General features: G+C 34.8%; 1 protein-coding gene across 1 annotated transcript; it reads left to right on the top strand.

Moving 5' to 3' along the window:
• Window positions 1-17,220: 17,220 nt before the first annotated feature.
• LOC111881676 (uncharacterized) lies at window positions 17,221-18,084 on the top strand. Its single transcript, XM_023878070.1, has one exon. The coding sequence runs from the start codon at window positions 17,221-17,223 to the stop codon at window positions 18,082-18,084; it is 864 nt and encodes a 287-aa protein (XP_023733838.1).
• Window positions 18,085-26,368: the final 8,284 nt, after the last annotated feature.

A 26,368-nucleotide genomic window follows, 5' to 3' on the forward strand; every position in this document is an offset into this window, starting at 1 on the left:
TACGACGTCAGATTTGGGCGTTCTTTTTTTTGTATGTTATCGGTTTAACATATACTACAACTTTTATTTGGATCGATAAGGCTAAAAAGTCCCTTATCAAAAATTCACTATTTACGTCTCCCGGTGTCGTGCCTGTTTTGTAGTAAAACTTCGACGGGCCATAATTTCTTCGTTATAACTCGGATTTCGGCGTTCTTTATATGTACGGAAACCTTATAACATATACTACAACTTGGTTAAGATTATTTATTCTAAATAATCTTTTGCCGAAAAGTTGTTTTCGACCCCTATTATCTCTAAATTGACTAGCCCGGATCTACAGGCGTTACAATATGGACCGGACGATACCGACACAGGTACCAACTTGCATTCTTCGGGCTGGTTCTTGTCAACCACATTTCCCATTCGGTTCTATCTATTCCAAGTAAAAACTTTTACCTGGCTTGGAGCAGTTCAACATAGTGTTGAATTTGTTCAACATAGGAAGTCGAAATGATATGATATTTTTTTTTTGTAGTTTAATGTTTGTACTTAATTTTAAACTATAATGTTACTTTATTTGCTTACATGTTCATTAAGTTATGAGAAATTATATACCCTCCTATTTTATTCTCTTATCATATTCCTACACACTTAAGATTGTGCACTTGTCATATTCCTACACACTTAAGATTGTGTACTTAATTTTAAACTATAATGTTCGGCTAATTTAAATAAACGAACATGAACAACCCTTTGTTCGTATTCGTTTACAGGCCTGCATACATGAGTTGCCTTTATTAAATATAACAATTATTATATCTAGGATAGGTTTTACCAATTAGTCAACATCCTGTTGAATATGAATAGACACAATATTCTTATACGTTTAATCATATAGGAAAATTGGATAGGAAAATTGGATTGAAGATGTCTAAGATTAGCCATACTCAGACATAACGCCACCACAAGAATTAGTGTTGAGTTTTCAGATGACTTTACAAGGAGTAAACATCTGTATATTGATTTGTTTTTTTTACCTTGGTTTTCTTATATTTTATTAAAACCATGCTTGCTACATGGAATGATGAGTATTGTTCGCATTCATAGTCATTTTTTAAAAATTTTATTTGATGCGATTAAGAATATTATCTGTACTCTACATTGATGTTATGGATCAACACATTCTCATTTTCACCGAATAATTTCATTGTCTAACTTATTTTAATTGTTCATAAAGACTTTAAAGGTGAGATTAAAACAAAAATGACTTTAAGAATGCCTCAGGCATGTGTATTACTTAAAACTATGTTATGATATTGAATTGTTACATTTCTCGCTAAATCAAACTTTGTTTTCAAAATTTGGGACCATTATTTCCGCAAACATAAACTTTAAACTTTTGAGATTTAAAACAAATGATTATTAAAAAGTTTTAGTTTTAGTTTTTTAGTTACCATAGCCAAAGATGTTTTGGTTACTACACATATCCCCACCATCAAAAGAATTACCTCCCAAACACTTGACTACCTCAACCAAGAAAAAACTCAAAAGCTTCAAATATAGAAACCAAAATGATCCTTCATATAAGAAAAGTAGGGACTTTAATTTATTGCCATTTATATTTGTCTAGAAGATATCATCAATATTTTTAACCATTGACAAAAACATATTCACCATTAACAATTTTAACAATCAAACCACCAATTTGAAACGATTTTAACATAACATATTCACCATTTCTCCACTTCCTTTAAAATCAACCTTTTTTTTTCTCGAACACCTGAGTTTTTATTAGCTAACAAGTCAACAGAAAAACAATTACAAATATATTCATAACTCATAAGCAAAAAAGTTTGACAAGATCCTAAAAACGGATTAATGTGTATTTCATATAATCATTTTCAAGAAATAGAATCACGAGTTTACCTTGTGTAGGAATGAGATAATTTGTTTCTATAATGAAATATATTTTTCCAAAACTAAATGGCAACTTATTGTGAACTTTTCGCAAAGAAATTTATGAAAATGTTTTGGAAAATTGTATTAAAAAAAACAGTCAAAATTTGCAATTCAAAAACTAGATACGATAATGAAAAACAAAGATAGAAAAACATATGAACCTACACAAGGAAATCGAGTGAAAAAGCCAGATAGGCTGAGAACAAAATAAGGAGGAAAAAAGAGGCTCAGATCTGTAAACGATCGAACAAAGAGGATGAATCCGCCATGGCTGCAAACTTACTCGTTGCAATGTAAAAGACGACAGATTCTTTCACATAACCATCCGATTTGCCCTGCCAAGATGCGGATTATCTCAACTTTGCTCGAATCCACTCAGATACATAGAAATTCATCATCACAGCCTCAGATAACGAGTTAAGTTGAATCAAGAACATGAGTCGAAATATCAAAACTTGGATGATACTTTTTGAACGATTTTGAAACATATTACCCTTATAAGTCATTTTCCCAGATCAAAATTATGATAGAAGCGCAAATTACCAAACCACAGAGACCATTTTTGCAATTTACTCTAATAAAAGCAGCAGCGCAGCAGCAGCACAGCACCAGCAATGTCGACTATTTGACTGCGAGCGTGCTTACAGGGGTTGTTGATTTTTGGGAAAATCATCGGCCACGAAGATGGAGTTTTGAGTAAATAGAGTCAAAATCCAACTTCGAATTGAGCAGAGGAGGGCAACCACCCCTAGAAAATCCTTTTCGTAATCCCCTCTGAGTTGGCCTCATATCCTTCTGAATGGAAATTCGTTTACAGTAGAAAAACCCTAATTCTTTGGGGTATATAGCCCTACTGGTGGCGATTATCCCGAGTGCCGCATATTAAAATTAGGTAACTTGTAGTTGTGGTTAGGCGCGACAACTATGCCTAGCTCGGTTTTTAATTGATCCGGTATATGACCGGTTCACGGGTCGACCGGTTGAACCATCGAATCAATCCAGTTTATGGTTTTCTTTTTATTTTATATATTTTTATTTTACTGCATAATGCATAAACATATAAAGTCAATAATTTGATGTCCACAAAGTTTAAACATTGAAAAGCATTGAAGAAACCGCAAACAACTCGTTGTTTTGGCGTTCGCTACTTGTATTCAACTATCCAAGCCCTATTAAAACGGGTCAATCCAGTTTTAACCAGTTCAACATAAGCGATCGAACTGCGGTTTAGGGGAAACCCGACCGGTTCGATCCGGTCCGTATTTTTACAAAAAACCATTCTCAATTGACCCGCCTTCTACCCCGGGTCACGGTCCAACACGGTTGAATCGGCTGGGTCAACTCGGGTTTTAATACATTGCTAGTTACCGAGTTAAAAAAAAAAAAAAAAAGATACATTTTGTCCTCGAGTTCAGCCTAACGAGAGAAGGGAAAAAAATATAGGTGGAAATGAGAAGAAAAAAAAAATTGATGTTCTTGAGTTTCATTAATGGGAGAAAAGTGGATGGGAATGAAATTATCACTTTCCTTCCGATTTGGAAGGATTTTGAAAGAAAGAACAAAATGATTCATTTTGTTTTCAATTCTATCCAACTCGGGAACACAAAAAAAAATTTTGTTTTCTTTTTCTTTTTCTTCTTTTCTTTCATGACTTTTTTTTCTCTTCTACTCTTTTTTTTAATAAACTCGGGAAGAAAGTCAAGAGAGAAAAGAAGAGAAATGAAATGAAAACAAAAATTTCTTTTGTGTTCCCGAGTTTGAGAGAAGATGAAGGAAAATTAATCATTTTGTTCTTTCTTTCTAAATCCTCCAAAATTTGGAGGAAAGTTAAGAGGAAAAGTGATCCTTTCATTTCCCTCCGTTTCTTTCCACTTTCCTCCTTTAATGAAATTCGGTAACACCAATTTTTTATTTTCTTTTCATTTCCACTCATTTCCATTTTTTTCTTCTCAAATACAAGACACCAGAAATCGTTTGCACCAATCACATCCTTCCAATCCTTTCTCTTTCTTCTCGCCATGGAGTTGATGAGCATCCCTTAGCGAGCGATGGGGGGCGGTGTTCTCTTCCTCTTAGCGAGAGTAGTGACCCGGTAGCGAGCCTCCACACCTTTCAGCCTTATTGTTAATTCAATTTTATTGTAATTTATAATTTCCATCTTTAACTTATGAATCAGTTTAAAACAAGAATTGTTTCTAATGATGAAGATAAAAGATTAATTTTATTTTTGTATGTTTTAGTATTGAGAAAGAATCAACGAAACCAAAAAAAATATTAATAGTTTAAATGAATTTCATGGCGATCGACAATAGAGAATAAATAGTATTTACCTTACATCAATCTAATTGTAGAAGAACAACCAAAGTTTGAAGATTCGACCAATCAATGTCGATTTGGGATTTAATTTAGCAGAATATACAAGTAAGATTGGATATCCGGTTGCATCAATGTTTGATCCTGAGGTTGGACGGTTGGAAGAGTGTGTGACATCCCCAAAATCTCGGCCAGAAAAGACCGATTTCATTTATGCTTTTTAAAATAATTTCAGAGTAAATCCTTTTGATTTAAAAGAGTTGCGGAATTTGTTCCCAAAAATAAGATATGATAAGATAATATTTATCCAAGCATTTCATCAAGAGATGCATTTTCATTATATAATCAAAACTCGGGATGTCATGTTCCGATACAGACCATAAAGCATAAACGATAACATTACAAGTCATTCAACAAATATATACATATACATACTTGTAAACAAAACAACTCGATGATTTATCCATCTTATGCCCTTGCGCCACTTCCTGTAATACAAACAAAACTGAATGGGTCAGGCTTGGGAGCCTGGTGAGCATATAGGGTTTTTAACCCATAATAAATAAATTATATTTAATTTCACCAACCAACAATAATGTAACGTCCCAAAAATTCAAGACTAAAAATTTCTTTTAATAAAACATTACTTTAAGCAAATTCATCATTTCAAAACATAAACAGAGTATTAGTATCCAAAATACATGTTCGTTATCAGAGTAAACATTCCCAGGCTGTGTGCCATGCGATCACCCTAAGCTCTTCCCTCCGCTACCGGAAGTACCTGAAACCAAAACTGAAAATTGTAAGCATGAAGCTTAGTGAGTTCCCCACCCTACCACATACCATACATAACCACATACTGCACATGCTGGGCCACGCCCGCTATCCTGGGCCTTGCCCCTACCTCGGGCCTCGCCCGATACAACGGCCCCGCCTGGCTTCGAGCCCCGCTCGGATACAGATCTGTTTCACTTAGGCCTCGCCTGTCACAGGGCCTCGCCCGCTAACATATCATAGCACATAATCATACTGCAAAACATAAGTTAAACATATACAACTGATCCTGTCCTAAGGCCTCGCCTATCCTAGGCCTCGCCCCTGCCCTGCTAATGATGATTCATGGAACCCCGTCCATACCCTACTGATTGTGAGGTACGGGCCCATCCCACACTCACTCTTTTCCTAACTCGGGCCTCGCCCCTGATCTGCTGCTAATGAGATGTGGAACACCATCCACACTCTGCTATTGGTGAGTTACGGGACCTCGCCCACACTCACCTCCCTACCAGGCACATACAAACATCACACAGACAACAAGTATAAACTACCACGTAAACCATTCCTTGGGCACCTGCCCGCTACCACTGGACCTCGTCTTGGATGTCATACTAGCATATTGTGCCTAGGGCTAACCCCCGGGTCTTCTACTCATAACTACATGGGCCGACATTGTGGCCTTAGACCCATTCACACAAAAGGAAACTCACCTGCACTGGCTGAACTTGCTGATGATCCCATTAGCTGCTGCCCGGAAACTCTCTGAACTCCTGCTTCACTCGCTCCCCGAGCTATCAATAATAATGCAACACTGAGTCTAACTAACCCCCGAAAGACAACCAAGTCAACTCTGGTCAAAGTCAACCTTCCAGGTCAACCCTACTCGCCGAGTCCCCCTATTGACTCGCCGAGTTCATATGTTCAGAGTCCTTCTATTCGCGACTCGACTCGTCGAGTCAGTCCATGACTCGCCGAGTCTACCGATTCCGAGTCCTGACTTGTCCAACTCACCGAGTCTCCACTCGACTCACTGATTCGAGCCTCAACTCGAAGGGTTTGAGGTTTCACATCTTGTAACGCCTGTGTTTCTAGGCTTGTCATTAATGTTGATATAATAGTCTAGGTTAACCTTTGTAACCTGTTTTGAAATAATAGAAGTGTATTATTTGAGTATTATGTGTTATGTGCTTAATTGTGTGTCTTAATTTAATTAAGAATAAACATAAGAGTCAAAATGAAATGTTAGATAAAGCCTATATTTATGGATAATGTTGTAGTAGTTGAAACGGGGTTTCCGAATATATAAAGAATGCTGACATCCGAGTTATAACAAAGAAGTTATGATCTGTCGAAGTTTCGCGACAGAACCGACACGACCCAGCGCGACCCAGCGTAACGTAAATAGTGAATTTAAGGTAGATAGATATCTATCCTTAGTGATCTAAATGAGAATTGAAGATCTCATCGATAGTAGTGCAACGACGGAAAAACGGACGGAATCGGAGTTCAGATGAAGGAGTTATGAATTTCGAACGGAGTTTTCCTGTCCCGGCCTACTAAAGATAATATATAAGTAATATACTTATAATATATTAAAAATAAAATCAAAATTAGCCAATGGAGTCTAAACGAGATTTGTAGAGCATAATCTCACCTTCGCGACGATATCAAGAACGTCGAAAACGGAGTTCGTATGCGAAAGTTATGAATTTCTGAAGTTCGGGGCACGAAACCCCAAAACTGTCAGAGACCACGACGTGGCAAGTCTCCTGACACCTCCGGGAGGCCCTCAGATGCAACTTGCGATGACGCATGCAGTGACGACCAATCCCACGACGTGGAAAAAGGTGCCACGACGTGGCAAGGGCCAGTTTTGCCCTATAAATAGGTTTGAAGGGCCAGCCGTTTAGGGTTGCTATTTTCTATCTTCTCTCTCCTGTTTTACCTCGATTTGTGTGCCAGAAGTACCCCGAATCCCCGGTAATATCCCCAAGACCCAAAGCAAGTCTCGAAGCCTGAAGATCTCGAGAAGTGCGACTCCTGAGCCGAAGCTCTGCCTGCGAGAAGTTCGATTTTTGTAGAGATCTTCCAGATCTGCCAAAGAATACTACTTCTACAAGTCGTAGTGTTGTCCGATCATCTTCTGATCAAGTGAGTGTGTAGTTACTTTCTTCTAACGCATAATTATGAAGTATTTTATACGAAATATATGTTATGTGTATAATTTTGTTGTTATGTGTGTGAATGTATATTCACTCTCTTCAATCTCATAGATCTGATTTGTTTTCTATGAAATACGTGTTATGTGGGTGTGCCTCATATGTTATGTGGAATATATATTGAATGAAAATGCTATACAGGTTTTAAACTATGTATAAAAATATATATTTTTATCTACTAATATGTTGGGTAGATCATGGGTAGATAGTTGGTGTGTAATAAACAGATGAGAGGCCTCGATGTTGTTGTTGTTGATCTAGTTATTCAGCGGAGTATGGATAACGACCACAGACTCCTTCTAGACAGTCTTGTGGAACGCTAGCAGGTTCATAACCTGTAGGTGTTGTGAACGATGTGTTCACCGGTGTACTCTATCCCCCTCATGGTTGCCTTTAGGATATCTATTGTGAGGAAACCCCTTAGCAGTAATGTCCGTCCCAATAAAAATCCTAGATTAGGTCCCTTGAGATAGATGTTGTTTTAGGGACGTAAAGTGAGGATAACGGGAATGGGTAATCGGGATAGTGATTGGTTGGTGAAATTAAATATAATTTATTTATTGTGGGTTGAAAACCCTATATGCTCACCAGGCTCCCAAGTCTGACCCATTCGGTTTTATTTGTATTACAGGAAGTGGCGCAAGGGTGTAAGATGGATGAATCATCGAGTTGTTTTGTTTACAAGTCTGTATATGTATATATTTGTTGAATGACTTGTAATGTTATCGTTTATGCTTTATGGTCTGTATCGGAACATGACATCCCGAGTTTTGATTATATAATGAAAATGCATCTCTTGATGAAATGCTTTGATAAATATTATTTTATCATGTTTTGTTTTGGGAACAAATTCCGCAACACTTTTAAATCAAAAGGATTTACTCTGAAATTATTTTAAAAAGCATAAATGAAATCGGTCTTTTCTGGCCGTGATTTTGGGGATGTCACACGTCTTGACTCGCCGAGTCCAAGACAACCTTCAACAGACTCGCCGAGTTGTTCTTCCAACTCGCCGAGTTCCTACCCAACTTCATCCGACTCGATGAGTTGTTCATCCCACTCGTCGAGTTCCTCCAAATCTTCATGCTACTCGCCGAGTCCACTCAAAGGACTCGCCGAGTCCATTCAGATCTCCATACATGCAGAGGACTTTTGAGTCATGCATGGACTCCAAACTGTAGATCTACCCTTCCCAAGCCTATTCCTCACGTAAAGTTGCAAACTTTACGTGTAGAGAAGGAGATATAGGTTAAATACACCATAAACTAGGGTTTAAAGCAAAGAGGCTCCATAATCAACTCAAGGGCTGAAACTTTATGCTTTCCCAGACCAAAATATACTTAGATCTGAAGTAGCAACTCCAGATCCGGCTTCTAACTCAAAAGGATCACTACTCATGGCTAAAAGCCCCAAAACTCACAACCAAAATAGATCTAAATGAAGGGGAAACGACTTAATACCTTCAGATGCTCAGAAATATCTTCCTAATCTCAGATCTATAGACCCCTCATTGCACCTTCAAGATCCTTCTTCCTTCTCCAAGCTTTAATGCACTCCTCAAGACAACAATTGGCTCAATCAATGGATATGGCGGCTAGGGTTTGGCATTCTGGGTTCAAGAGGCAGTAAAGGAACCCTAGGGGAGAGAAGGAGGCGCTTAAATAGGCCATAAGTCCCGAATTTAGGGTTTTCCTCGAACAGACCTGACTCGCCGAGTCTCCTTGGCCGACTCGCCGAGTCTCCTTGGCCGACTCGCCGAGTCGGTCACTTACTCCTCGACCCGGATCCCGCTTGGACTCGCCGAGTCCCCCCCCCCCCTTAAAGTTAGGGTTTTCTTTCCTTTCTTGGACTTTAAAACTTTGGGTGTTACAAATAACCCGATTACCCATTCCCGTTATCCTCACTTTACGTCCCTAAAACAACATCTATCTCAATGGACCTAATCTAGGATTTTCATCGGGACGGACATTACTGATAAGGGGTTTCCTCAACAATAGATATCCTAAAGGCAACCATGAGGGGGATAGAGTACACCGTTGAACACATCGTTCACAACACCTACAGGTTATGAACCTGCTAGCGTTCCACAAGACTGTCTAGAAGGAGTCTGTGATCGTTATCCATACTCCGCTGAATAACTAGATCAACAACAACAACATCGAGGCCTCTCATCTGTTTATTACACACCAACTATCTACCCATGTTCTACCCAACATATTAATAGATAAAAATATATATTTTTATACATAGTTTAAAACTTGTATAGCATTCTCATTCAATACATATTCCACATAACAGATGAGGCACACCCATATAACACGTATTTCATAGAGAATAAATCATATCTATGAGATAGAAGAAAGTGAATACACATTCACACACATAACCACAAAATTATACACATAACACGTATTTCGTATAAAATACTTCATAATTATGCGTTAGAAGAAAGTAACTACACACTCACTTGATCAGAAGATGATCGGACGGCACTATGACTTGCAGAAGTAGTATTCTTCAGTAGATCTGGAAGATCTCCACAAAATCTAACTCCTCGCGGGCAGAGCTTCGGCTCGGGAATCGCACTTCTCGGGATCTTCGGGAGCGTAAAACTTCCTTCTTAACTTGGATATGAGCTCTGGGGTGTCGGTATGGCTTCGGGGGTTTACACGCAGAGCTTCGGTGTGAAAAAGAGAAGAAATGAGCAAGAATGCCCGGAACCCTCGCATCCTATTTATAGGAGGCTAAAGCCTCGCAGTACGCTGGGCGTACTGCCTTACGTGGGGCGTACTGCCTTACGCGGGGCGTACGCCTCCGAAATCGTCACTGCATGCGTCATCCGAAGAACTCGAGTGCGAGGCGCGTCATGCTTCGCGGTACGCTGGGCGTACGCCAGTACACTGGGCGTACTTCGGATAAGTCCGGTGACTCCTCTTCGGATAATATCGGATATAATAAATAAATTTAAATATTAATTATTTAATAAATTTTGAAAATTCATATATTCTTCATACGAACTCCGTTTTCGACGTTCTTTATATCCACGCGTAAGTGAGACTACGCTCTACAACTTTTGTTTAGACTCCGTAGGCTAATTTTGATTTTATTTTTATTATTTATATTTAGTAGGCCGGGACAGGAAAACTCCGTTATAAATTCATAACTTCTTCATCCGACGTCCGTTTTCGCCTATCTTTTCATCGTTTCACTACAATTAACGAGATATTTGATTCTCATTTAGATTGTTTAGACCAACAATCACTTGATCTCGAATCGAGTATTCGGGCTGCATACTGCTAAGTCGAAACTTCAGAAAATCATAACTTCCTTATACGAAGTCAGATTTGGGCATTCTTTTTATGCATGCTCTCGGTTTAACGAACTCTATGACATTCGTTTAGATCACTAAGGCTAAATATCGCTCTAACGTAAATTTCACTTTTTACGTCATTCAGCGTTGCCGGTTCTGTCGCGAAACTTCGACATGTCATAACTTCCTCGTTATAACTCGTATTTCGGCATTCTCTATATATTCGGAAACCTCATTTCAACTACTACAACATTTCCCAAAGATATCAACTTTATCTAACATTTTATTTTGATGCTTACTTTTTTATTCTTAATTACATTAAGACACATAATTAAGCACAAAACACATAATACTCAAATAATACACTTTTATTATTTCAAAACGGGTTACAAAGGTTAACCTAGACTATTATATCAACATTAATGACAATCCCAGAAACACAGGCGTTACAGAGTGCTAGCTTCCTTTTTTTCGGCAATAACCGATTACAATCTGGCATCATTCCATCACTAATAGTCAAAATAAACTATCTAGAAATTTGGTCCAAGGCTTCCTCTATGTCCGCATGAAGATGACATGTTACCATTCAAGCTGATAAGAAAACAATTTCTAATGAGATTATGTTTCGCGATGGCAATCAATAAAGCTTACGGAGAAACAATTCCAAATGTAGGTATTTATCTCCCATAATCGGTTTCACGCATGGCCACCTTTACGTGGCATTGTCTAGAGGGATATCACGTGTCAATACAAAAGTATTAGTGAACTCTGACGAACAGTTCAACGACATGAAGTTTATACATCAAATATGGTCAACAAAGAGAATATCATTACTCTGTAGGTATTTATCTTTAAGAATCGTTTGGAGACAAGACCATTTTATTTGGAAATGGCTTTAGACAAATTCTTCTAGCAATACAAAGAGGCAGTTGTTCGGATATCGTGCATGCATCATATTCATCCAAATATCGACGTGATGTATAGTTTTACATTTAACCGAAAACATGAGATTTAATTTGGTTGTCTAACAAATGATTTGGATGAGACAAAAGCATTTGATGAGTGGATTCTTAAAATTGATGAAGGTAATACCGGCGGCCCTAATGATGGTGAAACTGAAATTGGATTTCCAGAAGACGTTGTTGTTCGCTCTGTAGGTGACCATATTTATTCAATTGTATCAACCATTTATCCATCATTTGAAAACCATCTTGATGATCAATCATATTTTCAAGATAAAGCTATTTTGGTCTCTACAAATTTAGGATTGATGAAAGATTAGAGGAAAACATGTATGAGTTTCAAATTCTTTACGTGATATAGAGTTACCAGGTTTTTTTTTGAGGAATCAATGTACTCTTCAATTATGTTGAATGATTTTAAGGCATCTAGAATTTCCAACCATAAACTTACACTAAAAATAGGTGTTTCATTCATATTACTTTGCAATATCGACCAAACCAAAGGACTATGCAATGGTACTAGATTATAGATTGGTAGGCTTGGAAGAAACATCATTGAAGCCTAAATCATATATGCTAGATTCTTTATCGAGACTACTTATATACCTTGCATGAATTTAACTCCGTCTAATAAAAGAATCTCATTTCGTTTTCAGCGGAGGCAATTCCCCATAGTAGTTTATTTTATTATGGTCATTAACAAAAGTCAATGACAATAATTATCAAATGTTGGATTATACTTCCATAAGCTCGTCTTCACTCATTTTCAGTTATATATTTTTTGTTTCTTGCATCACAAGTGAAAAGAGATTAAGGTACTCATATATTACGAAAAAGTTTGTCCAACTAATAAAACAAAAGATTATATTTACAAAGAGGTCCTTCAACTATTATAAATATTCAAGTGTTTCTTGGTTTTTTTTTCAAACATTCAAATGTTAGCAATAATGCTAAGTCTGTGTATGTTACTTTATTTTTTTATAGTGCCAACTTTTTTATACCTTTACATGTACATTTTTATATGTTCCCTGCGTTTTACGCGGATCATAATCTAGTTATTTAATTATTTGCTAATTTCTGATTGGTGCCTTTAGAAACACAATAGTTGCTAGAAACATTTGAATATCGCTTTATATATATATATATATATATATATATATATATATATATATATATATATATATATATAGGTTCACGATCTATGGAAAACAAGAAACCCTAAAAATCATAAAAATACATAAAAAAATACTTAGACATCATTTTTTTGATTTTATATTATGAATTTTTGCAACTTTTTCTCTATTATCGCTGAAATTTTTTTGAAAAAAAACCAAAAAAAAGAACAAATTGAATTTTTTTTTTTTTGTAAATAAACCTTCGATTTTTAGATAAAAAATGTCAAAAAAAATATTTGTGATCTCTAAGTTTTTTTTATGCATTTTTATGATTTTTAGGGTTTTTTGTTTTCCATATAACCCTTCCATATATATATATATATATATATATATATATATATATATATATATATATATATATATATATATATATATAAAAGGTTATTAATTAGTTATTTATAGTACAAAGTTCAATCCAATCCAATTAGTTTGTTAATCAGTAAATTATACTTCACATTTCAAAATTTGTTAATCATACTTCTGAGGCTGGTTATCAATGTCTCAGTTAATCATATTTTAACACAATCAACAAAAAAACATAAAAAATACTTAGCATTTTATCATACTTCAATACAATCACAATTAGCAAACAAATGATTAAGTAATTTGACAGTTGATCATACTGTAGTACTTCATGTTTGCAACACAATTAGGAAGACAATACATATATGGTTTCAATGGAAGTCATCACAGACACATAATCACATTTTTATTTAATGGAACGACACAAAAATTTTGGTTTAGGCTAAGAAAAAACAGTTTTATCTATTGAATGGCTCAAAACATATTTTTTTATGTAAAATCGCCTAAAAATGGAATTTATTCAAATAGCGGTTATAGCGCCGCGCTAACGTTGATCATAATCGCAGTAAATCACGATAAATCGCAACGCTGATAGCGTCACCGCTATTCCAAACCACTATTTTTAAATAGTGTTTCTTTACCTCCGATAACCTTTATAACTGCGCTATATCGTGATTAACTATATATATATATATATATATATATATATATATATATATATATATATATATATATATATATATATGAGAAATTAAATATCCTCCTACATTTTCTTACTACTTATCTTCCTACCCATATGAAATGGTGACAAGTACCATATTTAGATAAAATTAATGATATTTTATCATATTTTTAAATGAGTAGAAAGATAATTAGGAAGAAAAATAGAAGGATATTTAATTTCTCTCTCTCTCTCTCTCTCTCTCTCTATATATATATATATATATATATATATATATATATATATATATATATATATATATATATATATATATATATATATATATATATATATATATATATATGGGAAAAGTGAATTTCACATTTATTTTCCTCTTACATAATTTTCAACTTCTAACTTGATTTCATTCAAAGATTTTTATAAATTTCACATTTATTTTCCTCTTACAAAATTTTTATTTTCAACTATAATATATATAACCTAATTGATATTCGTCAAAAAGATGTGAGGTAAGAAGAAGATAATAATAAAATTTTGAAAATCTTGAAAATAAATCAAGTTAAGGATTGAAGTTGAAGAACATTATAATAAATATATCAAACAAAACAACATATTATGGTGAGTTTGAGTACCTAAACTTATATATCCTTAAAGGTATATTCACTTTTCTATATATATATATATATATATATATATATAACCGGTGTCAAAAAATTTATAATAAAGAATTTTGATTGGTCGATATAATAGACATATTTATAGATATTTTATTATTCAAATAGAAATTATTTACTTTAGTATACTTTCAGGCTTTCAATAGTCCATGGTAATATTTGAATGTATTATTATATAAAATTAATAAACTAACATGATATATATTTTTTTAAATGAACAACTAAAAAAAATTTTAAAAAAATATTATATAGATGATTGAAAGTAAATAATAGATAATTAACTTAACACCAAATAAAAACCAAAAAACAACATATATATATTACAATATTTAATGAATGTATATTATATCTATAAACAAAATAAATAAACGTGACGACCCAAATAGTATATTATCTTAATAAGTATAGAGATTTTTTTATATAAAATTATAAAATCTAGATAGATATAATTATACCTAAAGTCTTATTTTTAGTATTAGTTATAACGTAAAATCTTAATAAGTATAGAGATTTTTTTTATATAAAATTATAAAATCTAGATAGATATAATTATACCTAAAATATTATTTTTAGTATTAGTTATAACGTAATTAGGTAGAGAGGTTTAGTGTTAACACTATTTTTTATATTATAATTATAGTTTTCAGTATAAAAAATAATGTTATGGGTTAGATGCATCCTTGTAATAGTTCATGCAGCCATTTGCACTTATGCATCCCATCAATGACCCCATAATAGTTTTGTGCAATTTTTTGTTACATTTGGTGTTGTCTTTGTTTTTTTGTTCCTGTTATTGTCGCGATTTCTATTTTGGTCATCGATTTAAGTGAAGAGTAGCTGAAAACCCCGAAACCATAAGGGTACATACATAATTTCATTCTGCCTTTTATAAATAACTCATTTATACAAAATCCAATTATTTGACACTGAATTTTAATATAATCATACTAAACTGATTACTGTGTATTTCATATAATAATCACTTCCAAAGAATAGAAACACAGTTTTTACCATGTTGAGCTCATTTCAAGATCACAGGTAGATTTTAGTTTCCTCCATACAAGTATAAATCCATTTTGTCTAAGAATGAGATCAGTGAAGAATTTGTTTCTATTATGAAATAGATTTTTTCCAAAATTAAATGACAATTTTATGTGAAGTTGTTGCAAAGAAATTTAAGAAAATATTTTTAGAAAATTGAGAGGGGAAAGATGAACCATGTGAGCAAAACCTTCAGTAACATCCATATTGGAAAATAGTTATAAAATTTCAGTCAAAACTTGCAATTCAAAAACTAAATAAGATCAATGAGTTAATGTCTCATGAAAATCAAGGAAATCGAGTAGAAATCCTGATAGTTTGAGAATAAAATAAGTAGGAAATGTTCTAAAGAGGCTCAGATCTGTAAACGATCGAACAAAGAGGATAAATCCGCCATGGCTGCAAAACTTACTCGTTGCAATGAAAAAGAAGACAGAGATTCTTTCACATAACCATCCGATTTGCCCTGCCAAGACGCGGATAATCTCAACTTTGCTCGAATCCACTCAGATACATAGAAATTCATCATCACAGCCTCAGATAATGAGTTAAGTTGAATCAAGAACAAAAGCTCAGATTACCAAACCACAGGGACCATTCATGCAATTTACTCCAATAAAAAGCAGCAGCAATGCAATGTTAGACCATTTGTCTGCCTGCGTGCTTACGGGGGTTGTTTATTTTTGGGAAAATCATTGGCCACGAAGATGGATTTTTGAGTAAATAATCGGATCCGAACTTCAATTTTGAACAGAGGAGGGCAACCACCCCTATAAATCCTTTTTCGTAATCCCCTCTGATATGGCCTCATTTCTGAGTGGAAATTCGTTTACAGCAGAAAAACCCTAATTTTTGGGCGTATATAGCCCATGGATGTTGTGGCTATTATCCCGAATGCAAGGGATTAAATTTAGAGTAATTACAGTTTTGGTCCCTCTGACTTTTTATATTTATAATCATTTTAGTTTATCAAAAAAAAATTAATTGACCAAATTGCCTTCAATTCTAAAACTTTTTTTCGCTATACATCGGATTGACTAAATTACCCCAGCTATCTAACCTTTCTTTTGATAAGTAGATGGAGAACGACGTCTTCTAGGATTTATGTCTTGTGGTAATTTTTAGATGGGATTTATTTAACAACTCCAATTGAAGCTCAAAGACTTTGTATGGTTTTAAAAGAGAGAGAGAGAGATTTAACTGGGATTGCAGAAATTGGAAACTTAGACTGCTCGGTGTGGTATGCGGTTTGGAACCGCGGTGATGCCACGTGGGCCACGAACACCTCCCTCAGGGTGCGGTTTGGTGCGGTCGAGACCGCAGTGCGGCCATTGAAGACCGCGTGTGCTGATTGGTAGCTGCCCTTTTATCTTTTGACCGTTCAAAGATTCGTGTAATTTATTATTTTTTTTAACCATTTACTCTCTCTCTCTCTCTCTATATATATATATATATATATATATATATATATATATATATATATATATATATATATATATATATATATATATATATATATATATATATATGTTACCATTTTTACATTTACACAACCTTTAAACACATATAAACACAATCATTTCATCCAATTTTCTTTGAAAAAATGTCTTCTTCCAAAAGACCTAGCAAAGAAAAAACACCAGTCAGAAACACCAACACCCTAATACCTTCATTTGATCAACCGATTTTCTCACCTCCGTATTACCACTACGGCGGTATGTTTCTTTGTTTTCCACAACGACCAGGGCAACCACATCCACAAACACCACCACTACCACAACCCGACCCGGATTTTAATCCATTTGATTTTTTGTCTCAACCCAATGTTTGTTCAACAAACACAAACACAACCAGAAACGGTCGTTTCTGATTCCGAACCGGAATTCGTTACAGAAACTCAGCCCACTCGAGCAACAACTAAAAGAAAAGAGAAGGCGGAGGCTAGATGTTGGGAACCTTTGGAAGCGTTAGTGTTGGCACAATCTTGGATCGATATTTCAGAAGATGCTACGGTTGGAAAAGACCAAAAGCATGACCGCTTTTGGATTCGCGTTTTACACAGGTTCCATAAAGGAATAAACCGTGGAGAATACTGTTCAAAACATCAAGTGTACTCCAAACGGGGAAAGAAGAACAAGGAAGTCATGTTGTTTAATGACCTGTGGAACAACATGAAACGTCAATGGAAAAGTGGAGAAAGTGATGAAGTCATTTTGAAGAAAGCGTTGAAAGTGTATCAAAAAGAAAATCTGAAGGCTTTCAAGTTTCTTGAAGTTTGGAATTTTTTGAAAGATAACAGGAAATGGTTGAGTAGCAAAACATATGACCAACATATCGACAGTGGGTCAAAACGCAACAGAACATCTGAGTCCGACCATACTGCATCAGATGCTCGTATTCAGTTTGACCTGAACGAAGATGAACCTGTTCCAATTTCACCACCTTCCCGACCATTGGGAAGAAACAAATCAAAAAGCAAAGGCAAAGGAAAAACGTCGGATTTAGATGATTTGAAAGACAGAATTGACAAGATTTTGAAGAATGCTTTTGAAAGAGAGCTTCGGAAACAAAGGGAGAGCGACATGCGAATACTAGCGATGGACACGTCGAATATGACCGGGGCCGAACTTGAAGTGGTTTTGGCGATGAAGGAGGAAGTTAAAAACCGTTACATCAATCGTGGCTAATTTCTAGTTTTTTTTTCAAGTTTTTAATGGTTTCTTGTATGTTTTTTTTTAAGTTGTAGGTTTTATGTTTCTACTTTGTTTTTCTAAATTTTTAGGTTTTTTTTTTTAAATTAAGTAATGTATGGTATTTGTATTTTTAATTAATGAAATATTATGTTTTTAAAATTATGTTTTTTTTATTAAAAAAATAAGTTTTATTAAATTAAAATAGTTAACAAAAAAAACAAACAAAAATAAATAAATAAATAAAAGTAAAACTGTGGCATCACACCCTTGGTGTGGCAAGAAACCACACTTGAGTGGTAAAAAGTGATATGACGCCTACATGGCGGGGGAGGGAGTGCAGTTTCGGTGGCACCACTCCCTCCAGCCTTAGTACCATATTTAAGACCTCATCAAATGTATCTCTCGTCATTTAGTGCAACAAAACCCACTGATGATTCATCTGCTAGTTTTTTTTATGCTAGTTTTCTTTTTCTAAAAATTAGAATCCATGTCATACTTGTATGTTGTATCGGATGTCAATGGACATATAAGCTGATAGTGACATTTTTTTGTCATTTTTGCATTTTTTTTTAAATGGTCTTGGTGTTTGTGTTTAGCACCGGCAAAGAAGAGATAGTTGGTGAATTTGATTTTTATCATCGGTGAACATGTAGCGCTGGTGTATTACCGCCGGTAAAAGCTGTCAAATCAACTTGTTGGTTGGTAAAACCACTACAACACCTCAAAACTTAGGCTACCCGATATGGGAGCGTTTTCACACGTCTTGGGCTGAGGTGGCAGCATCTCCCACGCGTGAACACCGCTCCCAAGTCTAGTGGGCTGCGTGTGGTGTGAGGTTGAAGACGGACGAAGACGAGGGCTTTGATTGGCTAATAAAATCCGAATGTTGCAATCGACCGTTATCTTGCATTAATAAAAAAAATTCATTTTTTATCAAATTCTCTATATATACATCCACTTTATTCACAATTTCCACTAAACCACACCCACATTTTTTCAAACAAACACACACATCAAACCAAAAAATGGATAATTTTCCACCTCCAATTATTTCGTCTTCCGATGATAACGATTCCGATGACGATTTTATTTTGTATACGCTGTTATCCGCGGCACGAGACGTGGTACGTGAGAGGGGCAAAAGTTCAAACGTCGACAAGAAGCATAGAAAATGGATCTCTCGTCATTTAGTGCAACAAAACCCACTGATGATTCATCTGCTAGTTTTTTTATGCTAGTTTTCTTTTTCTAAAAATTAGAATCCATGTCATACTTGTATGTTGTATTGTAAGTATTTATTAACTTATTCTATATATATGCGGAAGCTTTCAAGACCAGATCTTAAACTCGAATCTGGATAAAAGAAAATAGGTGAAGGAGATTGTGTACCTGCTTCCATTGAAGCTTTTGGATCTGAAGAACAAGCTTGGTTTTCCAGTTGATCTCAAGACAACTCTAAGAACCCTTTGCACTCAAGAAAAACGAATTTGTGAATTAATTTCGTCCACTTTGATTTGCTCCTCATCACATATATTTATAGATGGAGATAAACCCTAATGTGAGAGATGGAAGGGATCTTGAGGATCTTGAGTCAAACCGGGAACTCAAGCCACAAATGGTAAGTGAATATCGGTCCATCAACAATCTTATACACTTGCCATAATATTTGGATTTAAATGATAACAATATATATGTTCATTTATAGAATGGTCCCATGATTTTCTAACAATCTCCCACTGGACCATGAATATATAAATGTACATATAACCATATTAGCGCTTTAATGTATGTTATCATGATATTGGTACCCTTAAACAGTCTTGTCCATTAATCATAACTGTATAGGATCAATGCGGTCTTTGTTACAATTTACGTAACTAAACCATCAATGGTCACATATATAAGTATAACTAACGACATAGATTAAACATGATGCGTGGTCACAAAATCAAAATTGATTTCCGACGAGTTCCTCTTTAACTTGAAGTGAGATCAAACTTCAAATAAGTGCAACTAATAATGAAATTTACCGAATTCTTAAGTCTGTACAGAAAAACATAATTGTTCTTAAACCAAAATAAAGCACCCAAAAGTAAATTGTAAAACTCCCACCAAAACAAAATATCATGAATATTTATCACACCCATGTGTGTAGTATGCTCATGAAAGACCTTGGGAGGTAATACCTTCGTGAGCGGATCCGCTATCATGGAGTTTGTCCCGATGTGCTCTATTGTGATTTTTCCATTTTGCACTCTTTCTTTAACAATAAGAAACTTAATGTCAATATGCCTTGACTTTGTGGAACTTCTGTTGTTGTTGGAATACAACACTGCTGACTTATTGTCACAATACAACTTTAATGGTCTTTCAATACTAATAATACGCAGCCCCGTGACTAAGTTCCGCAGCCATATTGCATGATCTGATGCCTCGAAACATGCTACAAATTCTGCCGCCATGGTGCAAGAAGTTACTAAAGTTTGTTTAGCACTCTTCCATGAAATAGCTCCTCCTGCTAATAAGTAAATGTAGCCTGATGTGGATCGATAACTGTCTTGGCATCCAACAAAATCAGAATCAAAATACCCAATGATCTCCAAAACATCTGATTTCCTATATGTGAGCATGTAGTCTTTTGTTCCCTGTAGATATCTCAAAACCCGTTTGGCTGCTTTCCAATGGTCCATACCTGGGTTGCTTAGATATCTTCCCAACATCCCTTCAATGAAAGATATGTCGAGACGTGTACACACTTGAGCATACATAAGACTCCCAACAACCGATGCATAAGGAATCTTCTGCATCTCTTTAACTTCAAGGTCATTTTTAGGGCATTGATCGAGACTGAATTTGTCTCCTTTTGAAATAGGGGTGTCTCCTGGTTTGCAGTTTTGCATGCCAAATCTTTCAAGGATCTTTTCAATATAGCTCTTTTGTGATAATCCTAGAATTCCACGAGATCTGTCTCGTTGAATTTGGATTCCTAATACAAATGAGGCTTCCCCAAGATTTTTCATCTCAAAATGCTTCGAAAGAAATTTCTTGGTCTCATATAAGACCCCTAAATCATTGGTGGCAAGTAATATATCATCAACATACAAGACCAGAAAAATATATTTACTCCCACTAAACTTGTGATATACACAATCATCTACTATATTTGCCTCAAAACCAAATGAGACAATGATCTGATGAAACTTGTGGTACCACTGGCGGGAGGCTTGCTTGAGTCCATAGATAGATTTATTTAGTTTGCAAACCATTTCCTTTGATTCTTTCGATACAAAGTTTTCTGGTTGCACCATATATATAGTTTCATCAATGTCACCATTGAGAAATGTTGTCTTAACATCCATCTGATGTAACTCAAGATTATAATGTGCAACTAGTGTCATGATCAACCTAAAAGAGTCTTTTGTTGAAACTGGAGAAAATGTCTCTTTAAAATCAATTCCTTCCTTTTGAGTATAGCCCTTAGCTACAAGACGTGCCTTATGTCTTTCCACATTACCTTTTGAATCCCTTTTGGTCTTAAAAATCCATTTGCAACCAATAGGCTTCGTACCTTCAGGTAATGGAACAAGATCCCAAACTTTATTGTCCTGCATGGACTTATACTCCTCGTTCATGGCATCAATCCACTTTTGAGAATTTGAACTTTGCATGGCCTGAGAGAAGTTGATTGGATCATTTTCAATCATTCCATCTGGTTCTTCATTTTCTTGGAGATATACATGGAAATCCGAAGGGATTGCACTTCTCCTTTCTCTAGTGGATCTCCTAAGTTGAGGTCGTTGAGGTTGTTCATTATGAACAGGAGAGTGAATAACATTGTCTTGTTGAGGTTCCTGAATTACTTCATCTCCGACAGGCACATTAATTTGTGTATTGTCAAAAGTAACAGTAGGAATCGAGATTGATTCCTCCTCAAAGACAATGTCTCTAACCTTATTTCTCCCCCCAAACTCAACATCCTCAAAAAACGTTGCAGTTCCTGTTTCAAAAATTAATTTTGTTGCAGGATCATAAAACTTATAACCCCTGGATCGTTCAGAATAGCCAATGAAGTAGCTGCTAACGGTTTTGGAGTCCAATTTCTTTTCATTTGGCCTATAAGGCCTTGCCTCAGCTGGACATCCCCAGATACGAAGATGAGTTAAACAAGGCTTTTTCCCTGTCCAAAGCTCATAAGGTGTTTTAACAGCTGCTTTAGTTGGTACTCTATTAAGAATGTAAGTTGTAGTCTTAAGTGCTTCACCCCAGAGTGGCTCTGGTAAAGTAGAATGACTTATCATACTCCTTACCATATCCTTAAGAGTTCTGTTACGTCTTTCAGATACACCATTCATGCTAGGCGAACCTGGCATTGTGTATTGTGGGACGATTCCACATTCCTCTAGGAATTTAGCAAAAGGTCCTGGACGTTGTTCACCTGATCCGTCATATCTGCCATAGTACTCACCACCACGGTCAGATCTTACACATTTAATCTTTTTATTAAGTTGGTTCTCAACTTCAAGTTTAAAAGATTTAAACACTTCCAGTGACTGAGATTTTTCATGAATAAGATATAGATACCCATAACGTGAGTAATCGTCTATGAATGATATAAAATATTGTTGACCATTCCATGAAGCCGAAGGGAATGGTCCACAAATATCTGTATGTATCAATTCTAAGACATCTGAAGACCTAGTGGCATCTAATCTTTTGGTTTTTGTCTGTTTTCCCTTGATGCATTCAACACAAATTTTTAAATCTGTGAAGTTGAGGTTACTTAACACACCATCTGACACAAGCCTATCAATTCTCATTTTTGAGATATGGCCTAAGCGTTTGTGCCATAATGTTGTTGAATTTTCATTATTTAATTTTCGCTTAGTACCACGTGAATCCACGTGCAAGGTTTCATTATATGAAGTAACAATATCAAGCATATATAACTTATCACAATACGTTAGAGAACTAGTACCGATAACATTTGAATTTAAAGACAAACTAAATTCACCATTTCCAAAAGAACAATAATAACCAGATTTATCGAATTTAGAAACAGAAACCAAATTGCGTCTAAAAGACGGTATAATGCAAGTTTCTTGAAAATCCAAATAAAAGCCAGTATCTAGTAATAAACGAAATGTGCCAATTGCTTTGACTTCAACCTGCTTTCCATCACCCACATAGATATATCTTTCAACATCATTTGGTTTTCGGTAGTTCAGGCAACCCTGCATAGAAACACTTATGTGAGTAGTAGCACCAGAATCTATCCACCAAGTATTTCTAGGTACAGAAACTAAATTAACCTCGGAACAGACCAAAGCACGGATTATACCTTTCTTAACTCGCCAAGCGTGGTATTTTGGACAATCCGGCTTCAGGTGACTACGTTCTTGACAAAAGAAGCATTTAGGAGGTCCTGATTCCTTTTTCTTTTGATCATTGCCTAAATGTTGTTTCTTTTGCACTGGTCCCTTAGTAGCAGCTTCTTTTCTCTTTCTTTTGCCCTTACCTTTAGAGGTACTAGCAAAATGAGCACTTTCAGTTGTTTCCTGCTTCATCCTTTCTTCTTCTTGCACACAAAAGGAAATGAGCTCATTAAGAGTCCATTTATCCCTTTGGCAGTTGTAACTGACCTTAAACTGATTAAATTGTGCAGGAAGAGAAAGCAATACCAAATGAACTAGAAAATCATCAGAAATTTCTAGTTCCAATGCCTTAAGTTTTGAAGCAAGATGAGACATCTCCATGATGTGCTCCCTTATGTTTTCTTTGCCTTTATACTTCATTGAAATCATCTTTTGCAAAAAAAGTACTTGTTTCAGCCTTATCATTTTTTGCAAAACGTTGTTCAATTTCAGCAAGAAAATCTTTAGCATTAATAGACTGCTCGTTTGCACCTCTAAAGGCTTCTGGAACGCCGCGCTTAATGATCATTAGACTCATGCGATTTGAGCGATCCCATTTTTCAGCATCCCTTTTATTTTCCACTGAACTTGTAGCAGTAAGGATGGGTTGCTCAATCCAAAGTGCAAGGTCAAGATCCATGCAGCCGAGAACTAACATAATGTTCTCTTTCCATTCCTTGAAGTTAGTTCCATTGAGAACTGGAATGTGATTCAAGTTGGAAGATATTATACCACAATTAGCATTTGCTGTATTTCAGAACAAAATATTAATTAGTTTTTATGCTCATTAAACCATAACTATAATCAATAAAATTCAAATTATGACATCACAAGGTATCAACACAATATTAATATCAAGTCTTTGAACAACAATATTAACTTTTAAGAGATATCTTGTTTAAGTAGTAAAAATATTGACAATAAAACATGTTAATCAATAAGCCCCTCTTTGGATTGACTAATTAATCACATGAAACCCAAAAAATTATCATATATTTACCACTATATATATGTATGTTTATCCGACCAAATATTAACCTACCTTTGGGTCGATTAATATCCGCATTGACAAACACATAAACCATAAAATTTAATAATAATATTTGACAATAATTCATCCCGTTTAACAAGCCCCTCTTTGGATTGACTTGTTAACGACATGTAACCAAAAATAATTGTCGCATATTCATTATCATATGCGTGTTTATTCGGCAAAATATCAACCTACCTTTGGGTCGATTGGTATCCGCAATAATAAACACAAAAACCGTAATGTCATAACTTAATTTATTGACAAGCCAAAATAATTTAATTTATTATTAACAAATCGAAATTCAAATTAACAGTGCGTCACTTTGGAGATATTCTCTACCACAGTTGATCATGATTTAGGAAGCATAATTGAAAATATATTATCATAAATAAACCAGAAAAATATCATTGTTGTTGGGACAAAAATATTAATTAGTTTTGTCCAAAGCATATGACATCGTGAATAAATAAATAAACAAATAATTTTGATGGTGATTAACAACAGAGAACTAATTATTTCATATATTGTTTCTTCACTTGTTATTATTGTGTATGCAGTTTAATTTTAGAACGGTATAATTTGAATTCTAATATGCATTGTTAATAATATATGAAATAACAATTTAAACATTAATAAACTAACCCTACAAAAATAAATAAATGACATAATTTAATAGAAACTACTTTGTAAAGCAAATAAGTGCATCACAAAAATTCAATGGGCTGAATTTAAATATAATTTAATTGTCAAATAATGCTTCTGTAGCAATACCAAAAGCAAAACCGAAAAACAAAATAAACAAATACAATTTCCTTCGTCAATTTAAAGTATTATCCTCAAATTAAATATTATAATCGAGAGTGCATACTTTCAAAAACAAATAAACAAATAAAATTCCAAAAGCAAGTATAGGCCATTAAGTAATTCGTATACACATTGGCAGAAAAATAAAATAAACAAATCATGGGTAGACTTTTATGATTGAGACAGGACGGTGAACTTTAAGTACAATATATGTATATTCAGCAGAAAAGAAAACATTTGTGTCAGCGAAAAGATATTACTTTTGACTGTTTTCAGAGAACTTAATTAAAAGAAAAGAAAACCCATCTCACTTTCATAAAACACGAAGATACATGTTAACAAGGGTTGTTCATTCAGCTTCAGGTATGTTATAGTTTATAACAAACAAAAAATATATATATTCTAATATTAGATTCAAGAAGTCTCTGATACCAATTGTAAGTATTTATTAACTTATTCTATATATATGCGGAAGCTTTCAAGACCGGATCTTAAACTCGAATCTGGATAAAAGAAAATAGGTGAAGGAGATTGTGTACCTACTTCCATTGAAGCTTTTGGATCTGAAGAACAAGCTTGGTTTTCCAGTTGATCTCAAGACAACTCTAAGAACCCTTTGCACTCAAGAAAAACGAATTTGTGAATTAATTTCGTCCACTTTGATTTGCTCCTCATCACATATATTTATAGATGGAGATAAACCCTAATGTGAGAGATGGAAGGGATCTTGAGGATCTTGAGTCAAACCGGGAACTCAAGCCACAAATGGTAAGTGAATATCGGTCCATTAACAATCTTATACACCTTCCATAATATTTGGATTTAAATGATAACAATATATATGTTCATTTATAGAATGGTCCCATGATTTTCTAACATGTATCGGATGTCAATGGACATATAAGCTGATAGTGACATTTTTTGTCATTTTTGCATTTTTTTTAAATGGTCTTGGTGTTTGTGTTTAGCACCGGCAAAGAAGAGATAGTTGGTGAATTTGATTTTTATCATCGGTGAACATGTAGCGCTG

Source organism: Lactuca sativa, chromosome 7, assembly GCF_002870075.4.
Source record: "Lactuca sativa cultivar Salinas chromosome 7, Lsat_Salinas_v11, whole genome shotgun sequence".
In the NCBI taxonomy this organism is placed as follows: Eukaryota; Viridiplantae; Streptophyta; class Magnoliopsida; order Asterales; family Asteraceae; genus Lactuca; species Lactuca sativa.

Excerpts from the sequence above, each read along its gene's own strand:
- LOC111881676 (XM_023878070.1), top strand. The coding sequence starts at position 17,221 with ATGTTTGTTCAACAAACACAAACACAACCAGAAACGGTCGTTTCTGAT.